Raw genomic sequence first — 23671 nt, forward strand, 5'->3', positions numbered from 1 at the left:
GGGAACAGTAAACTTGGCTCGTTCGATAGTGGTGACTTGTTTATACGACAAGGGAGATGTTTCTCCAGCTAATTAAATTGTTTGTCTACCAAAGTGGGCGTTAGACTCTGCCACGAAACTAAAACTTTTCCTCCTTAAGTCACTTTCTATCGTTTGAATTGAAAGTAGTCCAAATATTCTCCCCTTTCATCAGGTCTTTGAATACAGCCAGAATTACCATGAACGAATTTCAGTATTTTGCTTTTCCCAGATATTTATTATCCATCCTCTGAAAATGCAATAAAACGAGCTCGTTTGGGGTGACTGCGGGGATCCAGCGCTTTGTTGATCCAATCGAATTTGCTGCCGCTCGAGTGGCTGATCGATTCCCTTTAAAAGGATATCGCGAACCTTGCAGAATTCTCAAGCAAGGACGAGCCCTCCCTCAAATACCTCGAGGCGATTCCGCCTCTCTGTCGTATTACGCAACAAATACATCGTTATTTGCAATATTCTTGTATTCTTTCACTCTAGATCTACCTCGTTTCATTTCGTAACGAATAACAGTGGCTCCTAACTAAAACTCTCTTGGGAAGATATTGAAAAAGTTCTACAGATTTCCTTAACAGGAAAGGAAAGTACGATAAGTATCAAGGCTAAATTGGGAAGGTGAAAAGCTCTGGTTCCAAGAAAATAAAGAAAATTATTCTTCCCTTGCGTGTTAACCCCTTTGAAAGAGCCGAAGCGACGCAGAACTTTGTTGATTCAACTAAATCTCCTTTCGGTCGAGTGGACGGTCGATCCGTGGCGAAGACGTGCAGCGGGCCTCGTGCGCGTTTAAACGAGATTAGGACAAGGGCAAGCGGAGGGTTAAGTAGTTTCCATTGTAAGGATGCTCCACGACGTGACGACGTTTCTTGCTATCTCGGGCTTGCCACGCCTTTGCATACAGCTAAACGGTTACACCGCCAGACAAACTCGCTTTCCGCTTCATTCGACGGGATTCTAATACAATAGACTCTCTTTTTCCCTTCAAATGTTCTTTGCTCTCTCCTCAAACTTTCACTATATTTCAATGCTTTTCTGAAATCGTCCGAATATGTCATACACTGGTAATATCCTTAACGAGCTTAGCTTCTTCCAATACTCTTACTTCTTTATTCTTAATGCCTTGTCATACCTTTTGCTGTACTCCAGCACACGAAATTATATCTCTAAAAAAATAGTCGTTTAAGGGAGAGAAGAGAATCCACAGAAATGTCTTCGAAAACCTCCTCAGCTGTAATCCCTTTTAAACTCCCACATAGTAAAATGGAACACTCTATACCATAGTGAAGATTATCTCTTGGAATTACAGTAACATCCAGTCGTGTAGATTCAGTGGAACGTATCGAAGCAATCGACGACGCCAAAGGACTTAGAGACGACGATGGCGCTTGATTTCATGGCGCGTTATCGGTACCTACATATAGAGGAACGTGTAAATCAGCCGACTGCCAATAATCGCCACCTGACTCCCGTCGTAATAAAGTCGAATGCCGAATAATATCGTCGCGACGCCGCTTCACTCCCATTGCGATTTATCGTCGTTCCAGCGAGCGGTGAAATTGGGGCACCGACCAACCGGGACACGCCCGGCATTGTTACCATTGCTTTTAAGCTACACACGCGCCCTTCGCGTCTCTGCATCCACGTGCGACCAAGGGTCCGTTTTCCACCAGCACACGCCTGCCATATGCTTGAAAATATCCTGGTTTTTCTACATCTGTTGTTACGTTCGAACCGATAAAGCAATTTTGTTACGGTTGTTCAAAAGAAACTTGAACGGATCACGCGTGTTTTTCTCGAGAATATAATTACTGTAATTGTTAGTGTGGAAAGATTGTAGCGATAGAAGAGATGACCCATTATCACGCGGGATCGTCATCTATTAGTTCCAATTTTCAGTCTTAATTCAGGTCACGGTATATCCAGTGCGAACCGATTCGATCTAACCAGGCATGCGTAAGTGATTAAGCGACGAATCCGTGGCGATTTTGCGGTGCAAGGAAAGCAGAGACGGCAATTAGTTTCGGTGATGCTGGGGTTACGTTCCAGCTCTCTATCGATCATCACTTACCGTTCAAATAGAGATACTGTTCTCGAATTCCTTCGAATAAGTGTAGCTATCATTTCAGAGATTCCTATCTTCAGTAATCATAGGGGGTTCTATATTAAATTAAGAAGCTAACAGAAAATTAGATCGTGAAATCACTCTCCAAGTCCATTCTCTCTATCTGAATGGCAATCTACACAATTTGCCATTTTCACCGCATTCTGGAAACTCGTTCGCGTCACCGGCGAGGGAGCCCAGAAAATAGGATCCCCGACGGTCCAAGTGATGCAATATTTTTCGAGGTCTGCCAAAAAAAGTCGGCGACCGGATTTTGGGGACGCGGAGCATCGTACCCGACGGAAAAATCGCAGTGTCGTTAATTCGCGTCGCGAAGTCGCCCGGAATTATTGGGCCACCGGCCTGCCAACGCTTGGCAAATGTCCTCAAGAGTTCGATCTCTCGAATTCCACCCTTTTTATCTTTCCCACCCCGCCCCGACCGCCCCTTTACCGTTCGTGTTTCGTGTTCCAATTGCTTTGGTCCTTGTTCCTGCTCGTATCTGGCTCGAATCTTTCGAACAATCGTCCGCGGTTGTCGTCCTTTGACCCGATACTCCACTTACGTCGGACATTCGACTCCTTTCCCGAGTGAACTCGGGGCTCCAGCTCGAGGTCCTTCCTGTCTGAACGTTCAAAGTGGTCAAAGGGAGCTTACGTGCTAGAAATTCTTAGCTATTTAGATATATTGACGCGTCGTAATTCCCTTTCGAGCGTAAATGTGGTATATGCTCTGGAAGTTTACAATTTTCGCTGGAATTAAGCGCTGTAAGCGAGAAATTTGTAACTGCTTGCGCGGATGCGCATTCTGCTCTAGTTATTTCAGACTTCTCTTAGAAAGCAGATAATGTGTTATAAGTACCTACTTGAAACTATTCTACTTCTGTACAATTACACTAACTGAATTGAAAGCAGAAAGCCAGAGAGATGAGGCTAGAAGTTGCATCAAAGTATATTTGACCGCAACGCGTCCTAAATTTTCGTTTAGACGATCGCCGTCAAAATCAATTAGGAGTTTCGGGTAGGCGTACTCGGAAATTAATTACGTTTGAAGCCCGTCTTCGCAAGTTCAGCCACTTAGGGTAACTGGTCCGCGAAAGCTTGCTATCCGAGTGTTTACACCAACGACGTCGTCGTCTATACTCTCGCTTCTTAGCGTAATTACATCTCAGTCGATTACGTAAGCTGCAGTCAGAGCTAACGTCCATCAACGTTCAATCTCGGAAAGCGAAGCGACGTTTTCTGCCTTTCATTTTCCTACAAACGAGATTCGCGTTTTGTGACCGATAAGGAACGCTGAAATAACTGCAACGACTCGAACCCTACTAATATTTTAGCATTATTAAAACTTCGAATTAGCGTCGCGCTAATGCCGATCGGCAGCTCGCTTATTTGCCAAACTGTTATCGATATTACTCCGACGATACGTTGTAATTAACTTGGCCACGATTACAGGCTTCCATTCCGTGCTTTTAACGTTGGTTTGCTATCGCCACAGAGACAACCGTAGTGTGCATAATGGAAGCAGCAAACATGATTAAAATAATTAGGGATGCATACAAGTTAATGCAGTTTATCAGCCAGAAACCGAGCAAATTGGGAATGTTGGTGTAGTGGATGCCACACTGTAAGTTACCCTCATCGGTAGCATTTCTTCGGTAAACAATCTATATCAAGCTTCACGTTGTATTTTATGAAGCGAGTCAAATTTCTTCTTCCGAATCTCGAAGGTACAGTAAACTTGGGTTAGTGTGTAAGCTTCTTTTGACTAATACAGACCGAATAATCCTGTGTCACAGTCGATGGGATCGGTCGAATTTCGTGCACCGATTACGACGAACCCGGAAATTGCTCCGCAGCCACACGCGATAATTTTACACCCCTCAGACACATTGAGCTAACATTAACCGATCGACGAGACCCACCCTCGCATAAATTGCGGACAGGCTCGCTCGAGCGAGCCCTCTGCCATTTCTAGTTGCCTGTGCCCCCAGTTATTACAATTAATTGTATCAGTTTATTGGGATTATCACTTCTCTATTTTCACTCAAATGCTTAAGCAGGTTAAAAGTAAACAAGGTACATATTCTGTTTCACAAAACATGATCACAGCTATAAATAAAAAATATCAGACTTTGGAAAAAATTAAATTATATCCTGCCAGAGGCATCTAAGCTCAAGAATCTAAATGTCCTTTCGTTATAACTTCCTTCAGAGTCACGTTTAAGTGAATTCCATTCGAGATTTAGGAGCGACCATCGTCAACGGATATCCCAACTAACGACGAATGCAGAGCAGAGTCCACAAAGAAACAAAGGAGCAAATCTGCGAGTTAATATTGACTGGCCTACTTTTTAAATTGTTCAATACAGCCGTTGGCTGTTACTTGGCCGAAGCTTGTTTCGAATACCAAAGAACCTCTCCTAATTGCTGTACACTTTTCAAGCTCGAGAATCTCGTTACCATACCGATCGAGCGATTTCCTCGAAAGCTTTGGAACCTCCTCCTTCTTCTCCCTCGCGACTTCAGAAACACAAATGTAGCCAGCTGACTATCCACTGACAGGATGAAGAATTTCCTCGTCCTCTTCCACCTGACACTTAACGCTCCAATAGTCACTTACGAACATAACTTTTCTTGTTCCTTCGAAAGTTTTCCTCCCCCAACAACCAGAGAGAAGAAAACAAGCGGAAATACTTGGTCTATTTCCCTCTCGCGCTCGTTTCTTCTGCACCAGAGAAGCTTCTAAGTTCGATCTACAATCGGCCGCGTCGAAGATCGATAGAGTTTCCGGGTCGTTGCGCGCGAGCGAACCAAAATTCCCCAGGATAGGAAGTTCTGGTTCACTATTTCTCTTTCGTCTCGAAGCGATGCAGTCTCAATGACTACTAAGTCTTCCGTTTTCTGTGCGATGATTAAAGAGAAATCCAGGAGAATACGATACTTCGATTGTTCGTAGGAGTTTTATGAGAGGGTCATGTTTCTACTGGCTAGTATGTATTTTAAGACTTGTCACAGAACTTAGGTAATGAAAGCTGAAATTAGATTCGGACTCCTTAATAAGAGATTTCCCAGAGAAATCTTAGAAAGCCTCAAATTCCGTAGGACTCTCTTTCCTTCCAAAAGTTCTTTTCACTTTACACGAAAATCTCAGTCTCTCAAGAATAGCAATACCCAACACCCTACAATTTCAGAAGTTCAGGTCTCCCCTTCCAGCGAGCACTATTTCCTACAATTCGATTTCTTTCTTGTCACATCTCCACACAGCTCCAAACAAGTATTTTGTGTCGAAGTACGAGAGTTCAGCCAAGAAAATACATGATTCCTGTAGCTCCATCTCTCTGCGGTTTTCCACCGTTTCCTGGCAGCTTTCGCGAAGCGTTTAGGCGCCAACGAGGTCGCGGAAGAAGATGTCCGGCGAAATGTTGAGCGAGAACGCTCGCGGAATTCACGAGAAGTGGTCGGATTGAAACGTGCTTACACGTAATTCGTTATTGCGGAGCGAAATACGTGGCCGCGAAAGTGGCAGGCGTCGATTCGACGTCGGAGCACGTCGGGACGCCTCTGCGGACTCCGCTTTGGCTCTGCCACAGTCGACCCCCTCGATCGATCGATGTATCAATTCGAGTTCAATGCATGTGGACACAGATTTTCCTGATGCTTCAATAGAACCAGATTAAATCACATTTCTGGGTCCATACGAATTCCCTGTTTCATTCTTTTTCGTTTCATGCGGATCGTTTTTGTTTGAATGGAAAATCTATGGATAAACGAGATTAAATGAAAAGCTGTGGAGCATTGTTCAGTAAAGATTGTTGCTGTAAGACTTTTATTTGTTCCAAAGTATTTCTCTTTAACTTTTCGAAAGAAGACAGAGTAAAGAGAATCGATAGAGTGGAGGTAAATATATTTACACGTACTACTGACAAAGTAAAATACGGTTCATTAAACCTTTGGAGAGTGGAAAGTTTTTCCTTGATTGTGGTAACACTCTACGTGAAGTTGGGCAAAATATTGACTTGAACTACTAGCAAATAAACACGCGTAAAGTACTCGTAGAAAACGTCTATCGTGTTTAACTTCATTCCAATTACTTCGCTTCGAAATAAAACTAAGAGAAGAGAGATCGATTGAATGTATATCTAATAATATAATAGTTTCGAGTGTAATCCCTTCTAGCCCGACTTTTCGGTTTTCATCGTGAATTGTCACTTATAAAACTTCTAATATACCTACAGAGGCCAAAAAATAAAGGCATAAAAAATTGCCTGCATATTTATTTGAAAAAATCCTGTTTTACATACAAATGATATGAAAACTCTTCTTTTTTCAGGCGATGGCGGGGGTGCAGGCGGAGATAGTGATCCCATGGGTGGCGGAAATTCCGAGAAGAAGACGGGATACGAGACCAATCTCTTCCTCTATAGCGTAAGTAACCCTCCCCTGGAGGAAAGTAACGAAACCATTCTCTGAGATCCAATTTAAATCGCTAACAAGTCGCTCTCTTCTCCGCCAAGTTGAAATTGATCCGAAATCCTGGAAAGCAAGGGATCCATTTAGCAGGGTGACGCGATTCCTGGCAAGCCGGTTGCGTGGATAATAGGCGACTCGTAGCGAAAGTTGAACGGATAAGAAAACTGGGATGGCGGAGGCTCGCAGGCTCCCTTTCTCGAAAGAAGGGTCCTTCATTAAGGCGGGAAAGCGCTAAGAGAAAGACAGAGGGGGAGGGAAAGGAGACAGGGTTGAATTCGCTCGAGTGTGCAATTCGCTTAATTGTCGTTCAACGAACAAGCAACCCACGAATGGATCCCACTGCGGTTGTGCATCTTTTATTCTTCGGAATAGCGTCCTTCGCCGGCAGTTTTCCTTTTGTGCCCCCTCCAGTGTCTCCCAGATTTTCACATTGAACTTATTACTCCCAGCACTTAGACTGACTTTTGCCAAATCTAAGCCTGTACGGAATATTTAAACAATTTTCAAAGAAGATATCGTGAAGTGTATAGATCTACTATATCTATCTATTATAAGTAGAATGGGTAGGCGATTTGTCAGACATGAAGACAGTGCAGAAACCCCTTCTGTATCTAGTTGAGGGAGGAACACAGATAGAGATATTCGAGAAAAATCAGCGACGATAAGGCCTTTTTACTGCAGAGATAATTTCGACAGACCAAGCTGCCCCGGGAAGAAGAGAAACGGATAATTGGATATCCAGGAATCGAGGTCGAAGCAAAACCGCGTTTCAGCTATGAGGCCCCCAACTGAAAGAGCACGTTAATTAACCGGCTATAAGGGCAGATTCGAGCTATGCCCCGCGTCATTCTGCTACTCCCGTTTTTCTTCTTCTATTTCCTCCCAACCTGTATACGCAGAAACGCGATCGTTACCTAACCCTGGTTGTACTTGATGCATATGCGATGCTCGCACAACCGATGGATTATGCATGCGCATCGAGTAAAGGTACTGTTCTTGTTATACAATCGATTAAAAAAACATTGCTCTCGAAGGTCTGTTTATCCTATTTTTCTTAGGGCTGATATTAAGGCTTAAACTTGTCTCATAAGGATAAAGAATTATTAACCCCTTCGCAACGCGCAGAAATATTAAATAACAAGGTCTCTATGATATGCTACGGATTTTAAGGCCGAGAATCGTGTTTTATTAGTCGTATTGCAACTCATAAACAGAATACTGCTATAACCTCCATAGAACTCTGCAGATACCTATAATATTCGAATTTCCACCATAAAGAGCGTTCATAATACCTTATGAAACTCGTTTAATGGGTTCATTCTCGAATTACGAAGCTTGAATAATACAAGTTCACAGAAGCTGAAATTAAAGTTTATGGAATTTTTTAAGTACTGTGAAACTGTTTTATATTTCAGAAAAAATTAGATAAAAATTGTATAAGAAAAGAACAAGGAAGCCCATTTCTACCTTTTCTCTTTCCCCTTTTCAATGCGTCGGATTCAATAAGAAACAGTTACCTCTGCAAGACATCTGAGATTTTGTTGGTTTGTTTTTACGGTAAAATATAATTTTCCTCAACGATACTTCTCCTTTTTCTTGAATCACAAATCGTTCGTGATCCAAAGAAAAATCTTTGAAGAATTTCAATAAAAGTTCCTTCTAGATTGCATCGCGTACCTTTTAATGAAAAGATTCCTGCGTCAAAGCGGCCTGTCCAAGAAACCTTTATTCCCCGCTATGAATTACGTTCGAAACTTGCAATTTCTGTAGCGTGAAACGAGTTCCACTTACAGCGGCCATAATTGTCCAGCTAATCATGAGTTATTCTTCAGATTTTCCATAAAGTGCAGCTTTGGCGTCGAGTTTCGTTCAATTATCTCGCATTTCACGCAATTATCTAAGGGTAGTTATCCTCTATGTTACTACCAGAGATTTTTCCTACAATTTCTATAGTTCCTACGTAACAGAGCCTCGTTGTTAAGTGTCGTAAGGCGACATAGCGGCGCGCTAATTAATTAATTAAATGTGTTCACCAAGCTATCCATCACCAACGCTACATCGTCCAACTACAGTGTTCATTTAGTCTATTTCTCGCTTCCCTGCATTTCCTGTTATTTTAAAACATACAAAACTAGTGTACAATATGTTTCCATTCCGCTCATCACTGCAAGTAAAAAATTCCATACGTGGTCAGACATGATAAGTATAAGTTCTATCTAAATCCTATTAATAAATCCATATATATTTACATTATTAGTGAATTATAAGGATATTGAACCATTTTCCAGCAGATGTCAGAAACTATTTTCTCCACTTTCAGGAAGAAATGGAAGATCGGCCTCGAATCTCGACTCTACTCAACAGCCTGTCGAATTACAGCAACACGATACCTGCTGCGACCGACCCTGATAGCAAACCACCCCCTGTGCAAGGTGGCGCGCGGATGGGCACCTTGATCGGTGTATTCTTACCTTGTATCCAAAACATCTTTGGTGTAATCCTATTTATTCGTTTGACGTGGGTTGTTGGAACTGCTGGCGCCATTCAAGGCTTCTTTATCGTGCTATGTTGTTGTTGCGTGGTAAGCGCTGTTAAATCAGATTTCTCTATAGCCAACACCCTTACTTCATCGTACTGAAGACTTCTTTTTGTGTACATAGACAATGCTGACTGCTATCAGTATGAGTGCTATCGCAACCAACGGCGTGGTGCCAGCTGGTGGGTCCTACTTTATGATATCCAGAAGTTTGGGCCCCGAATTCGGTGGTGCAGTAGGGATGCTGTTTTACATGGGCACTACATTAGCTGCTGCTATGTATATCATCGGTGCTGTAGAAATTGTTCTAGTAAGTACCCACTTCTCTTTTTTAATCCACTATTATTACAGAGATACACTTTTTTTGTAATATATGTAATCGTGAACCTCGTTGCTTCTTTCAGACTTACATGGCACCTTCGCTTAGCATATTTGGCGACTTCACCAAAGATCCAAATATCATGTACAACAATTTTCGTGTCTATGGTACCGGTTTACTGATGATAATGGGCACAATCGTGTTCGTTGGTGTGAAGTTCGTCAACAAATTCGCTACTGTTGCCCTGGCTTGTGTCATCTTCTCCATCATAGCCGTATACGTGGGTCTATTCTACAATTTTTATGGTAGCGACGCTCTCAAGTACGTAATTATCTCTTTACACCCTTCTTCTTGTGTATATCCGCCTTAGATATTAATGCAGAATTTTTTCTTCTTTCAGAATGTGTATTCTGGGTAAAAGATTATTGAAGGACATCAACGTGTTGACAGACTGCAATAAGAATGTTAGCGGAGTTCTGCATCAAATCTATTGCGGAAATAGCACGAAATGCGACCCCTACTATGAGCAGAACAATGTAACGATTATTAATGGAATTCGTGGTCTGGCAAGTGGTGTATTCCTGGGTAAGTTGACTGACTTGAACATTTTTGCTTCCTCTAAAAAAATCACAAGTGTTATTAAAAATGAAATTTTGTTATCTTTAGAAAACATATGGGACAGTTTCCAAGAAGAAGGCCAATTGATTGCTTATGGAAGGGATCCGAAAGACATCGACGTCATGGCAGCATCTTCCTACAATCAGATTCAAGTTGATATAACCACTACGTTTACCATTCTCATTGGTATCTTCTTCCCTTCGGTCACGGGTAGGTCTCTTATCATAGTGTATACCAGAAGTCACGTAGAAACTCTGAAAATTAGCTTCATATTTTTGTCTATCTTATCTGCAGGTATCATGGCAGGATCTAACAGATCAGGTGACTTAGCTGACGCTCAGAAATCAATCCCAATTGGTACCATCTGCGCCATTCTGACAACCTCAACAGTGTACCTCTCCAGCGTCCTGTTGTTCGCTGGTACTGTGGATAATCTCTTGTTACGAGACAAGTTTGGTCAAAGTATCGGTGGCAAGCTGGTGGTAGCAAATATGGCCTGGCCAAACCAATGGGTGATCCTGATCGGCTCCTTCCTCTCTACCCTCGGCGCTGGTCTCCAGTCGCTGACAGGCGCACCACGATTGCTTCAGGCTATCGCCAAAGACAGCATCATTCCTCGCCTAACAACGTTTGCCACCAGCTCGAGCCGCGGTGAACCTACAAGAGCCCTTGTGCTGACAGTCATCATCTGTCAGTGTGGTATCCTCTTTGGCAACGTCGACTACTTAGCTCCTCTGCTGTCCATGTTCTTCCTGATGTGCTACGGCTTCGTCAACTTGGCCTGTGCCCTGCAGACCCTCCTAAGAACTCCTAACTGGCGACCCAGATTCAAGTACTACCACTGGAGCCTGTCCTTCCTTGGTCTCTCTCTTTGCATCGCCATCATGTTCATGACCAGCTGGTACTACGCCCTAGTAGCTATGGGAATGGCTGGTTGCATCTACAAATGCATAGAGTACCATGGCGCTGAGAAGGAGTGGGGTGATGGTATTCGAGGTCTCGCTCTATCAGCGGCTCGATACTCCCTCCTGCGACTGGAAGAGGGACCTCCACACACGAAGAACTGGCGGCCACAGATCTTGATCCTAGCAAAGCTCACAGATGACCTAGTGCCAAAGTACCGCAAGCTGTTCGCGTTTGCCAGTCAGTTGAAGGCTGGCAAGGGTCTCACCATTTGCGTCAGCTGTATTGGAGGCGACTACATTCAGAACTCTGGCGAAGCCCTGGCCGCGAAGCAAAGTCTCCGTAAAACGATCACTGAGGAGAAGGTGAAAGGATTCGTCGACGTTTTGGTTGCAAAGAACATCGTCGACGGTTTGAGCTCTTTAATCCAAACGACTGGATTAGGTGGAATGAAGCCTAATACTGTGATCCTTGGCTGGCCCTATGGTTGGAGGCAATCGGAGGATCAGAGGACTTGGCGAGTCTTCCTGCAGACAGTCAGAGCTGTCGCAGCTGCTAGAATGGCTCTGTTAGTGCCCAAAGGAATTAACTTCTTCCCTGATTCGACGGAGAAAGTGGTCGGTAATATTGACGTCTGGTGGATCGTGCACGATGGTGGTCTTCTGATGCTCTTGCCATTCCTGCTGAAGCAACATCGCACGTGGAAGAACTGCAAGATGAGGATCTTCACGGTGGCCCAGATGGAGGACAACTCTATTCAGATGAAGAAGGATCTGAAGAAGTTCCTCTATGACCTTAGGATTGAGGCTGAGGTGGAAATAGTGGAAATGGTAAGACATCATTTAAATAATCCTCTAGCTATACACCTCTTTTCTAGACAGTTTCCATTGAATAGAATTGCAGTCGATGGGAAAATATTCACATGGTCCATCGATCAGACTAGATTCCTTTTATGAAAAGGTTTGGCTAGTGTCTAATTCCTCTCGATAATTACTATGCATAGATGGACTCCGACATATCTGCTTACACATACGAGCGTACTTTGATGATGGAGCAGAGAAACCAGATGCTGAGGGAGCTGCAATTGAACAAGAAGGAGTCGCTGGGCGTGGTAAGTACACGAGATCACAAAAGGAAACTGAATTCTATACGACAATGTGAATATGTACTTGTACAGTATCTATTTATAATAATGTCTAAGTACTGCTACGGCGATACTGATCGGTATGTGTCTGTTTGTTGCGTGCTTGTCACGGATAAGGTGCAGACATTGGTGGACTTCAACGAGGTACCCGCCGAAGAAAATTTACCTCTGGTTTGTCGGACAATCCCCGGAGTTCCTCCGTCTGTCTTTCCCTTCCTAAGTTATTTGTGTCATCGACACACCATCCACGACTCCCCTGACTTCCGAATTCATAACATAACGCATTCGTTTTTCGAGCTCGCCATCTTTACATTTTTTGTGTACCTCCACTCGAATAACCCGTTCACAGAAAATGAACTCATGGAGGTGACGTGGGTGTATCGTCACTCCGCGAGGAATCTCGTTGGCTCCTTGTCAATAACAATTTCGAACTGTGAATTCTCTAACATCCCCTGATCGAAGCCTCCACCAGTTTGCTTTCTTGCTCATTGAATACGAATCTCTGGAACTTCTGACCAGGCTCCAGGTTCAGCTTGATTGGCACGTTCATACCGAATGCTTACATAGTGGTCGTTCATTTTAGCTAATTCATAGAGTGCTTTGACGCTAGAGTTAGTCGTCTCTCGACACATATACACTTGATTCTGTTTCCCGCTAATCGGGACACGGTGCCTCGAGCCCAATTCACCAACGATCTTCTATCCTGATCACAGGTACAGGCAATCGTGGACCACCACCACAACGTGGACGTGAAGGTGGCGACCAAGGTGAGATTCCAAGAACCGGGAAGCCAGAATCCGAACGCAACGGACGAGGCGCAGGAAAAGCTGGTGCAAGACGAGGCGAGCAAGGATCCGCAGGCGGGAGATAGCAACGACGGCGTGGAGGAGACTAAAGAGGGTAGCGACGAAGAGACTAAGCTGATTGGGGGCTCGCCAAAACAGGATAATAAGGAGAATACAGAAAAAGAGGCAAAGGAGAACGAGGAGAAAAAATCAGAGGCCCCAGAAACCAAGGAACCTACGATTACACCGTAAGTCACAACTTAATGTTGTTTATTTTTTGAAATATTTAACAAAATACTTGTAAAGTACACAATTTTTTCTCACTGTTCGCAGGGATGAGGGCGACGTAAGGCGTATGCACACTTCCGTGAAGCTGAACGAGGTGATCGTCAACAAGAGCCATGACGCTCAGCTAGTCATCCTGAATCTTCCTGGGCCACCACGAGACTCCAAGATGGAACGTGAATCAAACTGTATCCTTTCTTTCCATGCGCTATCAGGGACCTACAGAGTAACTATAATCCCAGCGCAATTCTCTTGATAACTTCCTTAACTAACATCACCACAGATATGGAATTCCTAGAAGTACTCACCGAAGGTCTGGAAAGGGTGCTGATGGTGCGGGGTGGCGGACGGGAAGTGATCACCATCTATTCGTGAACTGGACGGGGAGGAAACGAAGTAATCGCCTCGCATCAGCAGAAATCTAGTTTACTTCTCAAAGACCTAAATGACTTCACCCTAAGAAACACGTTGCTCTTGTGTCATTGTCTGAGCAGTCACTTGCGTTTCGCGTTGTGAAACAGCACACGGCTATCGAAGAGGAGAGAGAGAACGAGAGGATGTACCGGGATTGCAGATCGACGATGTCGTTTCCGCAGGATTGTGGGTCGACTAGCAAGCGCTCGTAGGCTCGTTAGGAAGCTGACCCTCGTGAAGGCCAAAAGTGACATGCCAAAGGATAAGTTTCCTTCAAATGAATTTCACATCGTAAGCTAGGATACGTAGGATTTATCTTATTTACACTCGTCCCTTTCGAAGAGGTAGAGAAAGGCGTTTTATCCCGTAACACGACAGACTCCGTTTGGTAAAACGGAAGGGAGGTGGGCAGCGAAACAGGTAGCGCAGTGGACTGCACACAGAGCGCATCTCGATCTCCCTACTATTGTCAGGTACTCGAAATAGCCGCTCGTGGAGGCAGAGTTTCAGATCCCTAGAATGAAACGAAGGGGTAATATCGCGAGAGTCGACAAGAGGCAGAGCCGTTACGTCCCAAGTAAATAATTCGCTCCGATTTCCGATTATCTCCCATTGAAACTGAAATCAAAATTTTTGGTCCGAGGCTAAGATCGAAGCATCTACGAAACCACTGCCAGAATACTTTCTAAATGCTTCGCGTTTAACCAAAGACGCGAGAGGCTCATTTTTCTACACGCATTGTCGTTAATAGAGAGTATAATAGGTATGTATAATTCTACTGCTTATAGGTGAAACTTAGGGTAGCCTAGGATAGCGCGCTCAAATGCGTCGACCAGGACGATTGCGTTTGCGCACCTGCTATGTCTGCAAGCGCATTCGCACCTACGCGACGGAAGTTCGAGCGAACGCTGCAGCGTGAACCATTCAATTTCAAGTACTATGTCCGTAAGACAGGAGAAAACACATCCCCCTGCCCCTCCAGGTATGAGCGAGAAATTTTTCCAACATCGATCGAACGAGATCAAATGAAATGGTGCAGTATAGAGTATGTATACGCGTATAACTACAAAATTCTGAAAGTTCTAAAATATAAGCTACGAAAATAGTTGAAATTCTCACTGTATTAAGAAAAGTATATTACTGCCAAGGTTTTGAAACTATTAACTAAGATTGTTTGATGATTAACTCTAGCAGAAGCAATCTACAAAGAGTGCTACTTCTTGAGATTACTACTTAATTTGCATTCATAGTATGCCAAAGACTAACGTTAATAGAACTATCGCGAACACTGATCAAACTGTAAGTGAACTAAGAAAAGTATATTTAAAGCTGTAACATAAAAGACTAACAGCAGCAAGACTAATTTAAAAATAGTTCAACTTCTTAATGTATTAAATATATGTGTTATCGAGAGACTCTACAAATTTCTGATTAATCAAAAAACTAACAATACATTAAGGAAAGTATATGGATGCAAAATTCTGGACATTACTGGGAACTGTTAGCTAGCTCTAATACGAAGAATTCCAATTCACAATGGATTTCTGTGCATTCTTCAACTGTCTCATTTACATCACTGGATTAAGATGACATCAGAAATCCATAACAGTAGAGTCAGGGAATTCAAGGGACAATCCAAACTCTGTTTTAAAAAGAAAGAGGCATGCTTTGCCGACTATTATCAAAGGGCAAACAGAAACAGCATCCAATACTTGTATCGGTACGCACAGACATTTAACAAGGAACTAATACCTCCTAACACCTACGTTTTATACTTAAATAATTAAATCAGTGTCAGATACTCCCACCGTTACGTTTCCCTAAAGGTTCAAGCAGCAGCGTTCTCTTCGGCTAATGTCGCGAACGACGAGAAAAGTAAGAAACATGGGCGAGTATTCCCGCATCTCTTTCAGGACTGAAGTTCGTTCTTTCCATTGTACTTCTCCGACCTCTTGCGTGTCGAAGTCTTCGTCTAGGTTCACATTTATACTGTCCAAGGCCTATCGGTCCGAATCACCGTTCTAGAGTACTTCGAAAAAGAACACACAGACATACACATATACACATACATAAATACACAAAATGAATATCGTCCTCCTTAAATGGAGCGTCACGGTATCTCCCGCAATGGGATTATAAAAACGAACAATGAATGCCAAAAAAAAAAGGAAAGAGAAAAATGAGGATCCTTAACCGATTTTCATCGAAAGATAGAGTAGCGCTGCGTACGATCGCGTTTTAAATGTCGTGTGCATGTCACGTTTCATACACGGCCCGAAACTTTTCGGCCGTGTCTCATTTTAGATAGGCACTATCTAATACATATATACATATATATATATATATAAAAATAAATACGCGTCATATATATGTATATGTACACACGCATATAGACACACCATTTATATATACATATGTAAGACCGAATAGCTTAAAAGAGGAAGTCGAGAAACAGAAGGATCTTTTTAAAAAGGAGAAATCACGTTATAATGGGTGACTTATTGTACCCGTCGATAGAGCGTGTCTACTAAATCGAAGTTCGTGAATCGATTATGATTCCGAGAAGAGATTATCTAAACAAAGAAAGAGTTGAGCACTTGGTGGACCTTGAAGACTCCTCGGTTAATCGATTGGAAAGACTGCTGTAAGGGTTGTATCTCTACTTTATTTGATACGAGCAAAATTTCGTGTAATATGTTCACGTTTAGTGTTCTGACAATATTATACGCTGATACAAGAAAGTTGGAAATCGCTTGGTGAGTGTTCATTTTATTTTGTGAATTCCGAAAAGGAAAAGAGGAACGAATCAAAGGTTCACAGGATGCTCTCTCTGTCTCTATGTATCGTCCACGATGTTGCGACATGTACTTTCTAATTTTAATACGTTACTCACTTGTCGATTACCATATATTTTATGTGTACTTGCCTATTTGATAGGCATCGGCACTGCATAGTTTATACAAGGCATGTTGACTATGAGAAAAGTTTATTCGTGAGCGGAAAGAAGGGTAGCTTGAGAAAAGGGTAATAGGAAACACGAGAAATGGAAAGAGTGAACACTCATTTCCACATAGTATGCTAAACGTGTTGTATATACATAAATATACCTAAGAATGTGGGAAAAATGATGGGGTAGAAGTTGAAAAGAGGAGGCAAAGGAAAGGAAAACGCATAAAAAAGGCAAAAAATAAGGGAAACAGAGGAGAACATCTTTTTCATAGATCAAACAGTATTGCAGTGTATTCTGCTGCCGCTTTAATATTTTACTATGTCGTAATTTACTTGAAAATGCACAATTGATCATATGGACACATGCACACACGTACATCTACATACACACACATAAACACACATTACGTAAGTGTAAAAAAAAGAAGATAAATATATATATATATACATACAGATACAAAAAATATATATATATCTACCTGCGAGCTTGGCATTTGTCGAGGACTTAATACCGTGTGTCGTTTACGAACTGGCCCCGTTATTAATAGGGCCTCGTGTCTGGTTTAAAATCACCTCTAGGCTGTGAGATGCGAGCTAAGCAGCAGAGAAACTTGAGCTCGAGACCTCAATCATATGTGTCAAATCAAGCGAATACTATACATATATACATACATATACTTTTAAAGAAAGAAAGAAAGAAAAGAAAAAAGTTATCTCTCGTTAAACCAAATCGAGCCCTCTCTAAACGAGATTCCATCGCTTGTGATGACACCACTTAGTTTTTTTTCTGCTCGTGACATCTTTTAGAGTTCGAGTTATGAGAAAACAAAATAAAGAGACGAAAAAATGCAGCGTGTACGTATGAAAAATAAACAATGATCTATCGATAGACCTGTAAACGGAGCAGAAATAAATGCATTCAATCTACGTAGAGTAACGAATGTGTTGGGAATTTAACAAGAAGGGTAATGGAGGGTAGGGGGGAGGGGGGATGTGTTACAAAACGAATATATATGTATATATAGATATGCACATATACGGATTCTATATATATGTGTATATATGTATATGTATATAGATAACAAATACAAGATATATTTGTAGATACGAACACTTTAGCCATCTGATTAGCGTATGTAATAGAGTCAATACTGTGAAATACCTATAAAACTTTATCCCTATACCCTTTTAGATTATAGACGACGATGTAGTACTTGTAACTAACTTATGGAAGATGAAGTATAATGACCGAAGAAAATTATACTGCGATCAGATCGATTAAATAAATAAACGACATACACCTATAAAAAATCGAGTTGTTATTAATATCTTTTATCAAATATTTTTACCTATCCCCATGCACTCTCATAGCCTTATAGCATATTATACTACACTACTCTGCACAGTACACAACGTATAGGGTGTATATGTATACTGTGTACTGTGTACTGTATAGGGTGTGGGATGTGGGATAGGGGGTGTGGGATGGGGGGTGTGGGCTGTGGGGCGTGGTGTGTGGGGTGTGGGGCGTGGTGTGTGGGGTGTGGGGCGTGGTGTGTGGGGTGTGGGGCGTGGGGTGTGGGGCGTGTGGCGTGGTGTGTGGGGTGTGGGGTGTACAGCCACCTATAGCCATCTAACGACGATCCTAGAATTAACGTTTATTCCAGAATAAGAGCCGTATCTTTGGGTCACGATGCCCCTTACAATAAAATTTCTAAAAGCATTAATAAACACTAAGCGGGCAATACTGTAATAAATAATCGTTCAAAAATAGATTAACAAGAGAACTGGAATTGTAAAAACATATAAATAAATTCAGAGGGGTACCGATACCCAAAGGTACGGCCCTTACTCTGGGAGGAATGTTAGTTTCACAACTGCCGCTAGATGGCTATAGCATTTTACTGTTAATATTTTAATCAAATGGTTGAAATGCTGTATTTACAATAAATAAACGATCCTGTTACTGACTATCGTTGCGAAATAAGCCTCTGTCATAAATACTATTTATGACTGATATTATCGTAATAGTAGGTTTTAGATATCCTGATTACTTTTTTTAACGTATTATTGCGTGTTTGGCGTGATGATTCGTAACAATACATTGAAAATAGCACTTTAGGTTGGGGTGCATGGACGATCGATATGCCCATCTATCTTTGAACTATGCAACTATGTAATCGTTTGCCGACCATACGTGTTTATGGATGTTTCAATGGTTGACAGCTGTCAATTGCACATAGGTTGGTAGTGAGTCACGATATTGGCAGTGGAACGAGGTGAAGACCGCTCACCTTACGACAGGTGACTAAGAGCCTAGGAATTGCTGTTACTACTTTTCTCTCCAAGTTGTGTTATCATCTATTGCGCACGCACTTACCCGTAGCTAAAAGCCGTTCATGCTTCTTGTGACTTTCCCTTTAGAACAAAACTTAAACAAGCACTAGCTTTTTGGTCTCCAACTTTTGTGCTGGTCCATCACAGGTGTCACACACCATCACCTACCCCTTTGTTCAGATGTCCAGGTATTTTTTGTAAGAGTCCTTTTTTACTTTCTTTTGCATCAACTTGTGTAACTCCTATCCAACACCTAGCAACATTCATTACACCTGATTTGTTTCATAGTGATATAACCGGTATGGCGTCTAGCTCCGTCAGCCAAGAGGATTTTGACAATGATTTTGAGCTGACATCTAGAAGGTCAAGAATCAGAAGAGCACGCGTGGGTCCACCGAGAACAGGAGATGTCTCTTCCATTAACTTTCAAAGTACTTCACCATTATTTTATGGATAAAACATACTTATATTCTTCAGTGCCAGTTTCAGTGTAAATAATATTTTTATAGAGAGTGTACAGAATGTAGAAGAATCTCAAGGAGTATGCGACACAAGTTCTAACAATGCGCTTCCACCGGAGCATGAGACTCAACAGAATAAACCAATAATGAGAAAGCAGGACAAACGGGTGACGGGCCGGTGAGTATAATTGTTGCTTGAATAAAATACTCGAAAAGATGAGATTTTATTGAGTCGAAGTATCTTCTTCTATTAAATAGATCCATCGTAGAGTTAAATTGTTAATACTTTATGGATCTGGTTCTAGTGTCTTTAGTGTCGTATCCTGTTTGCACAGGCCAACGCATATAAACAAGGGCAAGCAGCAACGCGATAGACGGAAACTTAGAGAAAAACGACGAAGTACAGGAGTAGTGCATTTACCTTCAACGGAGGTTTGTCATTGTTTGCAGACACGTTAAGGACTCCCGAATGACTATTAACGATTCCTCGCGACACTTTCACGGATTAAACGAAAAGAAGTATCGTTTTGCATTGATGCTCGTTTAATATGAAATTTCTAGACTACCTTGTATCTTGCATGATTAAGATTCTTTCGTATCCGTATTCATTATAAAGGATTTTCAGACAATTATTTATTCCAGTCTAAAGTGAATATTTCGTTTCATTTGTCTTTCAGAAGAATTTGTCTGATAGATGTACTTTAATGTTTTCGATTTTATGTGAAAGATGTCTTGCGCGAATGTGCCTATATAGAAAATTCTAGTAGAATTACACATGGAATGTTTGACAAGTAGATTATGCACTTAGTAAACGCTTTCCGCGAACGCTGATTATAACATTGAAATATTTAATAACGAGTGTTTACGGATATTAGTAAAAGTTTTGTGTGCAAACCCGGTGTTGTTACTCCGCAATGTAATTTCGTTAGCCACTTAATTCTGCAGAGTACAGGAGGTAGTACAGGAGAAGATGAGGAAGAGCTTAGTGGCACTTGTCTTGAAACTAAACACAACACACATCACAATGAGTTCCTTGATCATGAACTCATAGAAGTAAGTCCGAGTAATTTACCATTTCTTTTATTTTGTCGATAATTATCGCCCAATGCGGTTCAAATGCCGATCGTTCTAGTAACAAATACTATATGTATGTATGTATGTCAAACTACGCATGTTTCAGGAACGGACAGCAAAAATGTTTACTCAAAGGCGAAATAAAAGGTATAAAACACTGAACTATAATCGATTATGGTAGTAAACATATTACATCTGTATATACATATATATGTTATAATATGTATATAGATATATACATATATAGAGCTTTAGTGAAATTTAGTAGTTACTTGTAATAAACTGCTACTGCTTTTTAGGCACTACCGTACTTCCTACAGGTCATGTATAAATAGGCACAGTTGGTAAGTGCTACTGTACGTGACAAAAGTACAATTAGGCACGACCTGTACGAAGTACGGTAGAGCTGGTAGATTCTTTTTAAATACGAGCCTGCATATTGTAACGAGTACGTAAGTCCTTTGTACACCTTATTAATACAATGATCTTAGTAACCAATACAAATCACATTAATCAATCGTATCGTTCGATCACATTAATTCTCTCATGCTATATTAAAACGCAAAATAACACCGCAAAGTTCATAGAAATCGCCGAGCATTTAGGATTCGTTTACATATAAGGGTCGTGCCTAATATAACATTATAGGCAATGCAGACCATCAAAGCGACATAGTTCACTAATACGCAAAAAATTGACCATTTTATTTTAGCCATTCCGACTTAGAGGCAGATGACGAGGAATTTGATTCCCTGAATCAGTCTGACAGCGTTAATCAATCCGATCACGGAAATCATGAACCACAAACTTTGTTGAATACTGCTAATAGGCCACGACTGCCTACGCCAACGGGAGACAATCCACACGAAGTACGTTTTTAATAGATTACCCAATCGATACATTAAAAAAATAAAGGTCAAAGTATCTTTACTTATACTATAAATGCTTCTTAATGAAATTTCAGTTGTTAGAGCGGGCACAGGAAGAAAATAGGAGACTACTCTCGCTTCTCGAAGATAGGGACCACACGATAATGACACTCGAGGCCCGACTTCTTCAGCAGCGGGAGGAAAATGCCGCATTAATCCGCGCGATGGCTGCGTTAGCCAGTAATTAACTTTCCTTCTTACGAGACAACTCGATATCAATCCTATTACCGATCCTGGATATCATGGATCATCAACGGTTTAAGAAGCTACATATTACCAATAGTTAATATTAATCGTGAATTTACTTGTTAAATAATAGTCGAGAGAGATAGCAAAGCGACTTTTAAAAGAAATAAATAAGAAATACCAATTAATCGTATATCAGTAAGTCACGCTGCAAAAGAAATCAGGGTAAGTTTACGCGGTAATACCACAGAATTCACTCGATTTCTGTGTATCATGTTTTGCAAAAGCAATAGATCATCGATAAACGTAAACATAATTCATTCTGCTTCACCTACTAGAGCTTCAGTTGTGTGGAATTTGATTACGTAGCGGAGAAGTAACAAAAATATATACATATTGTTTTGCGTCTTCGTGCATTGTTGATATCTAATCTCGAGCGATAAGTTGAAGCAAATATGTTTTTTGATGCGATGTAATGGTGTAACTTTAGAGAAGAGGTGCTCCAGATCGTTATGTCATTGTTGTTAGACGGGAACGGTAAAATATTGGTAAATCTATGCTTTATACGATTGTAAACTTTCCCAATATATTGTCTGCGTAGTGTATTCGATTTATGAATGGAACTATCATCTGTTTTATACTCTAATACAAATCTGTACAATTTTCTCGATTGTAGCTGTTTGTGTAAATTTTTTATTCGGGATAATTGTACTTCTGTAATCACGCTCGTCGCATATTATATTGGCTCATCCGTTATATGGGATATAAAACTAGATATGATTCGTAGATTTTGTAAATAGGCGAGCGGAGTACGAATAATTCCGGTTATTTTGCATTTCATTTCTCCGTTGAGAAAAGTTCATAACTAGGATAAATGTTTCTTGGTTATAATTGGATTTAGATGATAAATATCAATTGCGTTTAAATCTCGTTATTTCCGAAAAGCGTAACTGCGAGTTGTGACTAGGAGAAAATACAGAACAGATGTCAACTTTTATAATTTGTTTCTGAATTAAGGAAATAGAGCGAAATATGATGAAGGGGCACGTTAGAAGAAAGCACGAGACTTGACATGACCCCTGAACTACTACTAGTAGTTGTACCACGCTACAACCTAATATTTAGTTACAGCAAAACGTACACATCATACCTATATAATTAAAAAAAAGGAGACTGAGAGTGCGAGTACTTTGTGCATAAGTGAGCGAATTGAATTGAGAGAAAGCACACACAGGTCGAATTTATATTAACGTACTTGATCGTTTGCACAATCAATTGTATTTTTATTCGTCGAGATAAGGCCGAATAATGAATTACTTTTGGGAAAAAGAGAATCATGTAAACATCTGTCTACTTCTAACTTTATAGTGTGGTATACTTCGCGACTGTCATCCTTAGTGAACCAGTTTCAGAAATCGTTTCGAACATTCTGAAAGCGTGTCAGTGGAAAAAAGTTGCTCGGTCTAAGGAGTCTCACTGATTCCATTATGAGAAATTTGGAAATTTTATTATATTCGGAATTCAATATTTTCTGTCTAAATAAACATTTTCTTAATAATCGTATCTTTTATGGTTACAAAGATCTGCCCACGTCTTTTTTTGCACATGTTAAAATTCATACGACTTACCGTTCTGGAGAAGAAAATTCAAATTACAATAAACGAGTAGTACTATTTCTAAAAAGAAAAACTCAAGGAATCCATCGCAAACGTGCGATTTACACTTTTATTCATAAAATAACTAAATAAATTTTGATATGATACAATACTTGTCCTCACGTACACATAGCTTCGTGTTTTATTTAACTGTACATTTTGCCACAGAAAGAAACCGACAGAATCCGATTGTTCAGGAGTATTTTCAATAAGATTAGTCGGCTCTGTGCGTCTACACATCGTTTCAGGCGCACATCACTTGGTCTCGTGGTGCACGCAAACTTTAACATGTGCATGTACCGATGCAGGAAGAAACTAGCAATAAAGGGATACGTCAATCTACGATAAACTACGATCTTAAGGATCCAGGGTTAGTGCAAAGCGGAACTACACGAAACAGCAACGCATCTTCATATAAGGAACATGTTCAATTGCATCAGGTTGCAGCAAAAGAATTCGAAATGACTGCAACG

At 41.2% G+C, this 23671-nt stretch overlaps 2 protein-coding genes across 8 annotated transcripts in view; both read left to right on the plus strand.

Moving 5' to 3' along the window:
• The window catches only part of Kcc (solute carrier family 12 member kcc), an 83192-nt gene extending 69575 nt beyond the window's left edge, over positions 1-13617 (plus strand). For all 3 annotated transcript variants that reach the window (XM_076377676.1, XM_076377679.1, XM_076377678.1), the window contains 12 exons: positions 6464-6558; positions 8924-9184; positions 9264-9449; positions 9544-9779; positions 9859-10043; positions 10125-10286; positions 10371-11809; positions 11983-12090; positions 12241-12267; positions 12837-13156; positions 13242-13381; positions 13477-13617. In XM_076377676.1, coding sequence (XP_076233791.1) covers positions 6464-6558; positions 8924-9184; positions 9264-9449; positions 9544-9779; positions 9859-10043; positions 10125-10286; positions 10371-11809; positions 11983-12090; positions 12241-12267; positions 12837-13156; positions 13242-13381; positions 13477-13568 — 3251 coding nt within the window. In that variant the 3' untranslated portion in view covers positions 13569-13617. The remainder of the gene's footprint in view (positions 1-6463; positions 6559-8923; positions 9185-9263; positions 9450-9543; positions 9780-9858; positions 10044-10124; positions 10287-10370; positions 11810-11982; positions 12091-12240; positions 12268-12836; positions 13157-13241; positions 13382-13476) is intronic.
• A 5048-nt stretch (positions 13618-18665) lies between these two features.
• Positions 18666-23106, plus strand: LOC143179914 (uncharacterized). 5 transcript variants are annotated; one of them, XM_076379352.1, is made up of 10 exons: positions 18666-18860; positions 18981-19090; positions 19182-19324; positions 19403-19532; positions 19660-19786; positions 20300-20407; positions 20535-20575; positions 20728-20772; positions 21141-21297; positions 21393-23106. In XM_076379352.1, exons 2-10 carry the CDS (start codon positions 19074-19076, stop codon positions 21543-21545), a joined length of 921 nt encoding a protein of 306 aa, XP_076235467.1. In that variant the 5' UTR covers positions 18666-18860; positions 18981-19073; the 3' UTR covers positions 21546-23106. The 5 variants fall into 5 exon arrangements, with proteins under 5 accessions (XP_076235467.1, XP_076235468.1, XP_076235469.1 ...); XM_076379353.1 differs by having other exon boundaries at positions 18981-19081; XM_076379354.1 differs by lacking the exon at positions 18981-19090 and having other exon boundaries at positions 18670-18860.
• The last annotated feature ends 565 nt before the right edge of the window (positions 23107-23671 follow it).

The sequence above is a fragment of the Calliopsis andreniformis genome, chromosome 5 (genome assembly GCF_051401765.1).
Source record: "Calliopsis andreniformis isolate RMS-2024a chromosome 5, iyCalAndr_principal, whole genome shotgun sequence".
NCBI lineage: Eukaryota > Metazoa > Arthropoda > Insecta > Hymenoptera > Andrenidae > Calliopsis > Calliopsis andreniformis.

Coding starts and splice junctions, on each gene's coding strand:
- LOC143179914 (XM_076379352.1), top strand. Junction 19,787..20,299: donor TGCATTTACCTTCAACGGAG/GTTTGTCATTGT, acceptor TTAATTCTGCAG/AGTACAGGAGGTAGTACAGG. Junction 21,298..21,392: donor CGGGAGACAATCCACACGAA/GTACGTTTTTAA, acceptor ATGAAATTTCAG/TTGTTAGAGCGGGCACAGGA.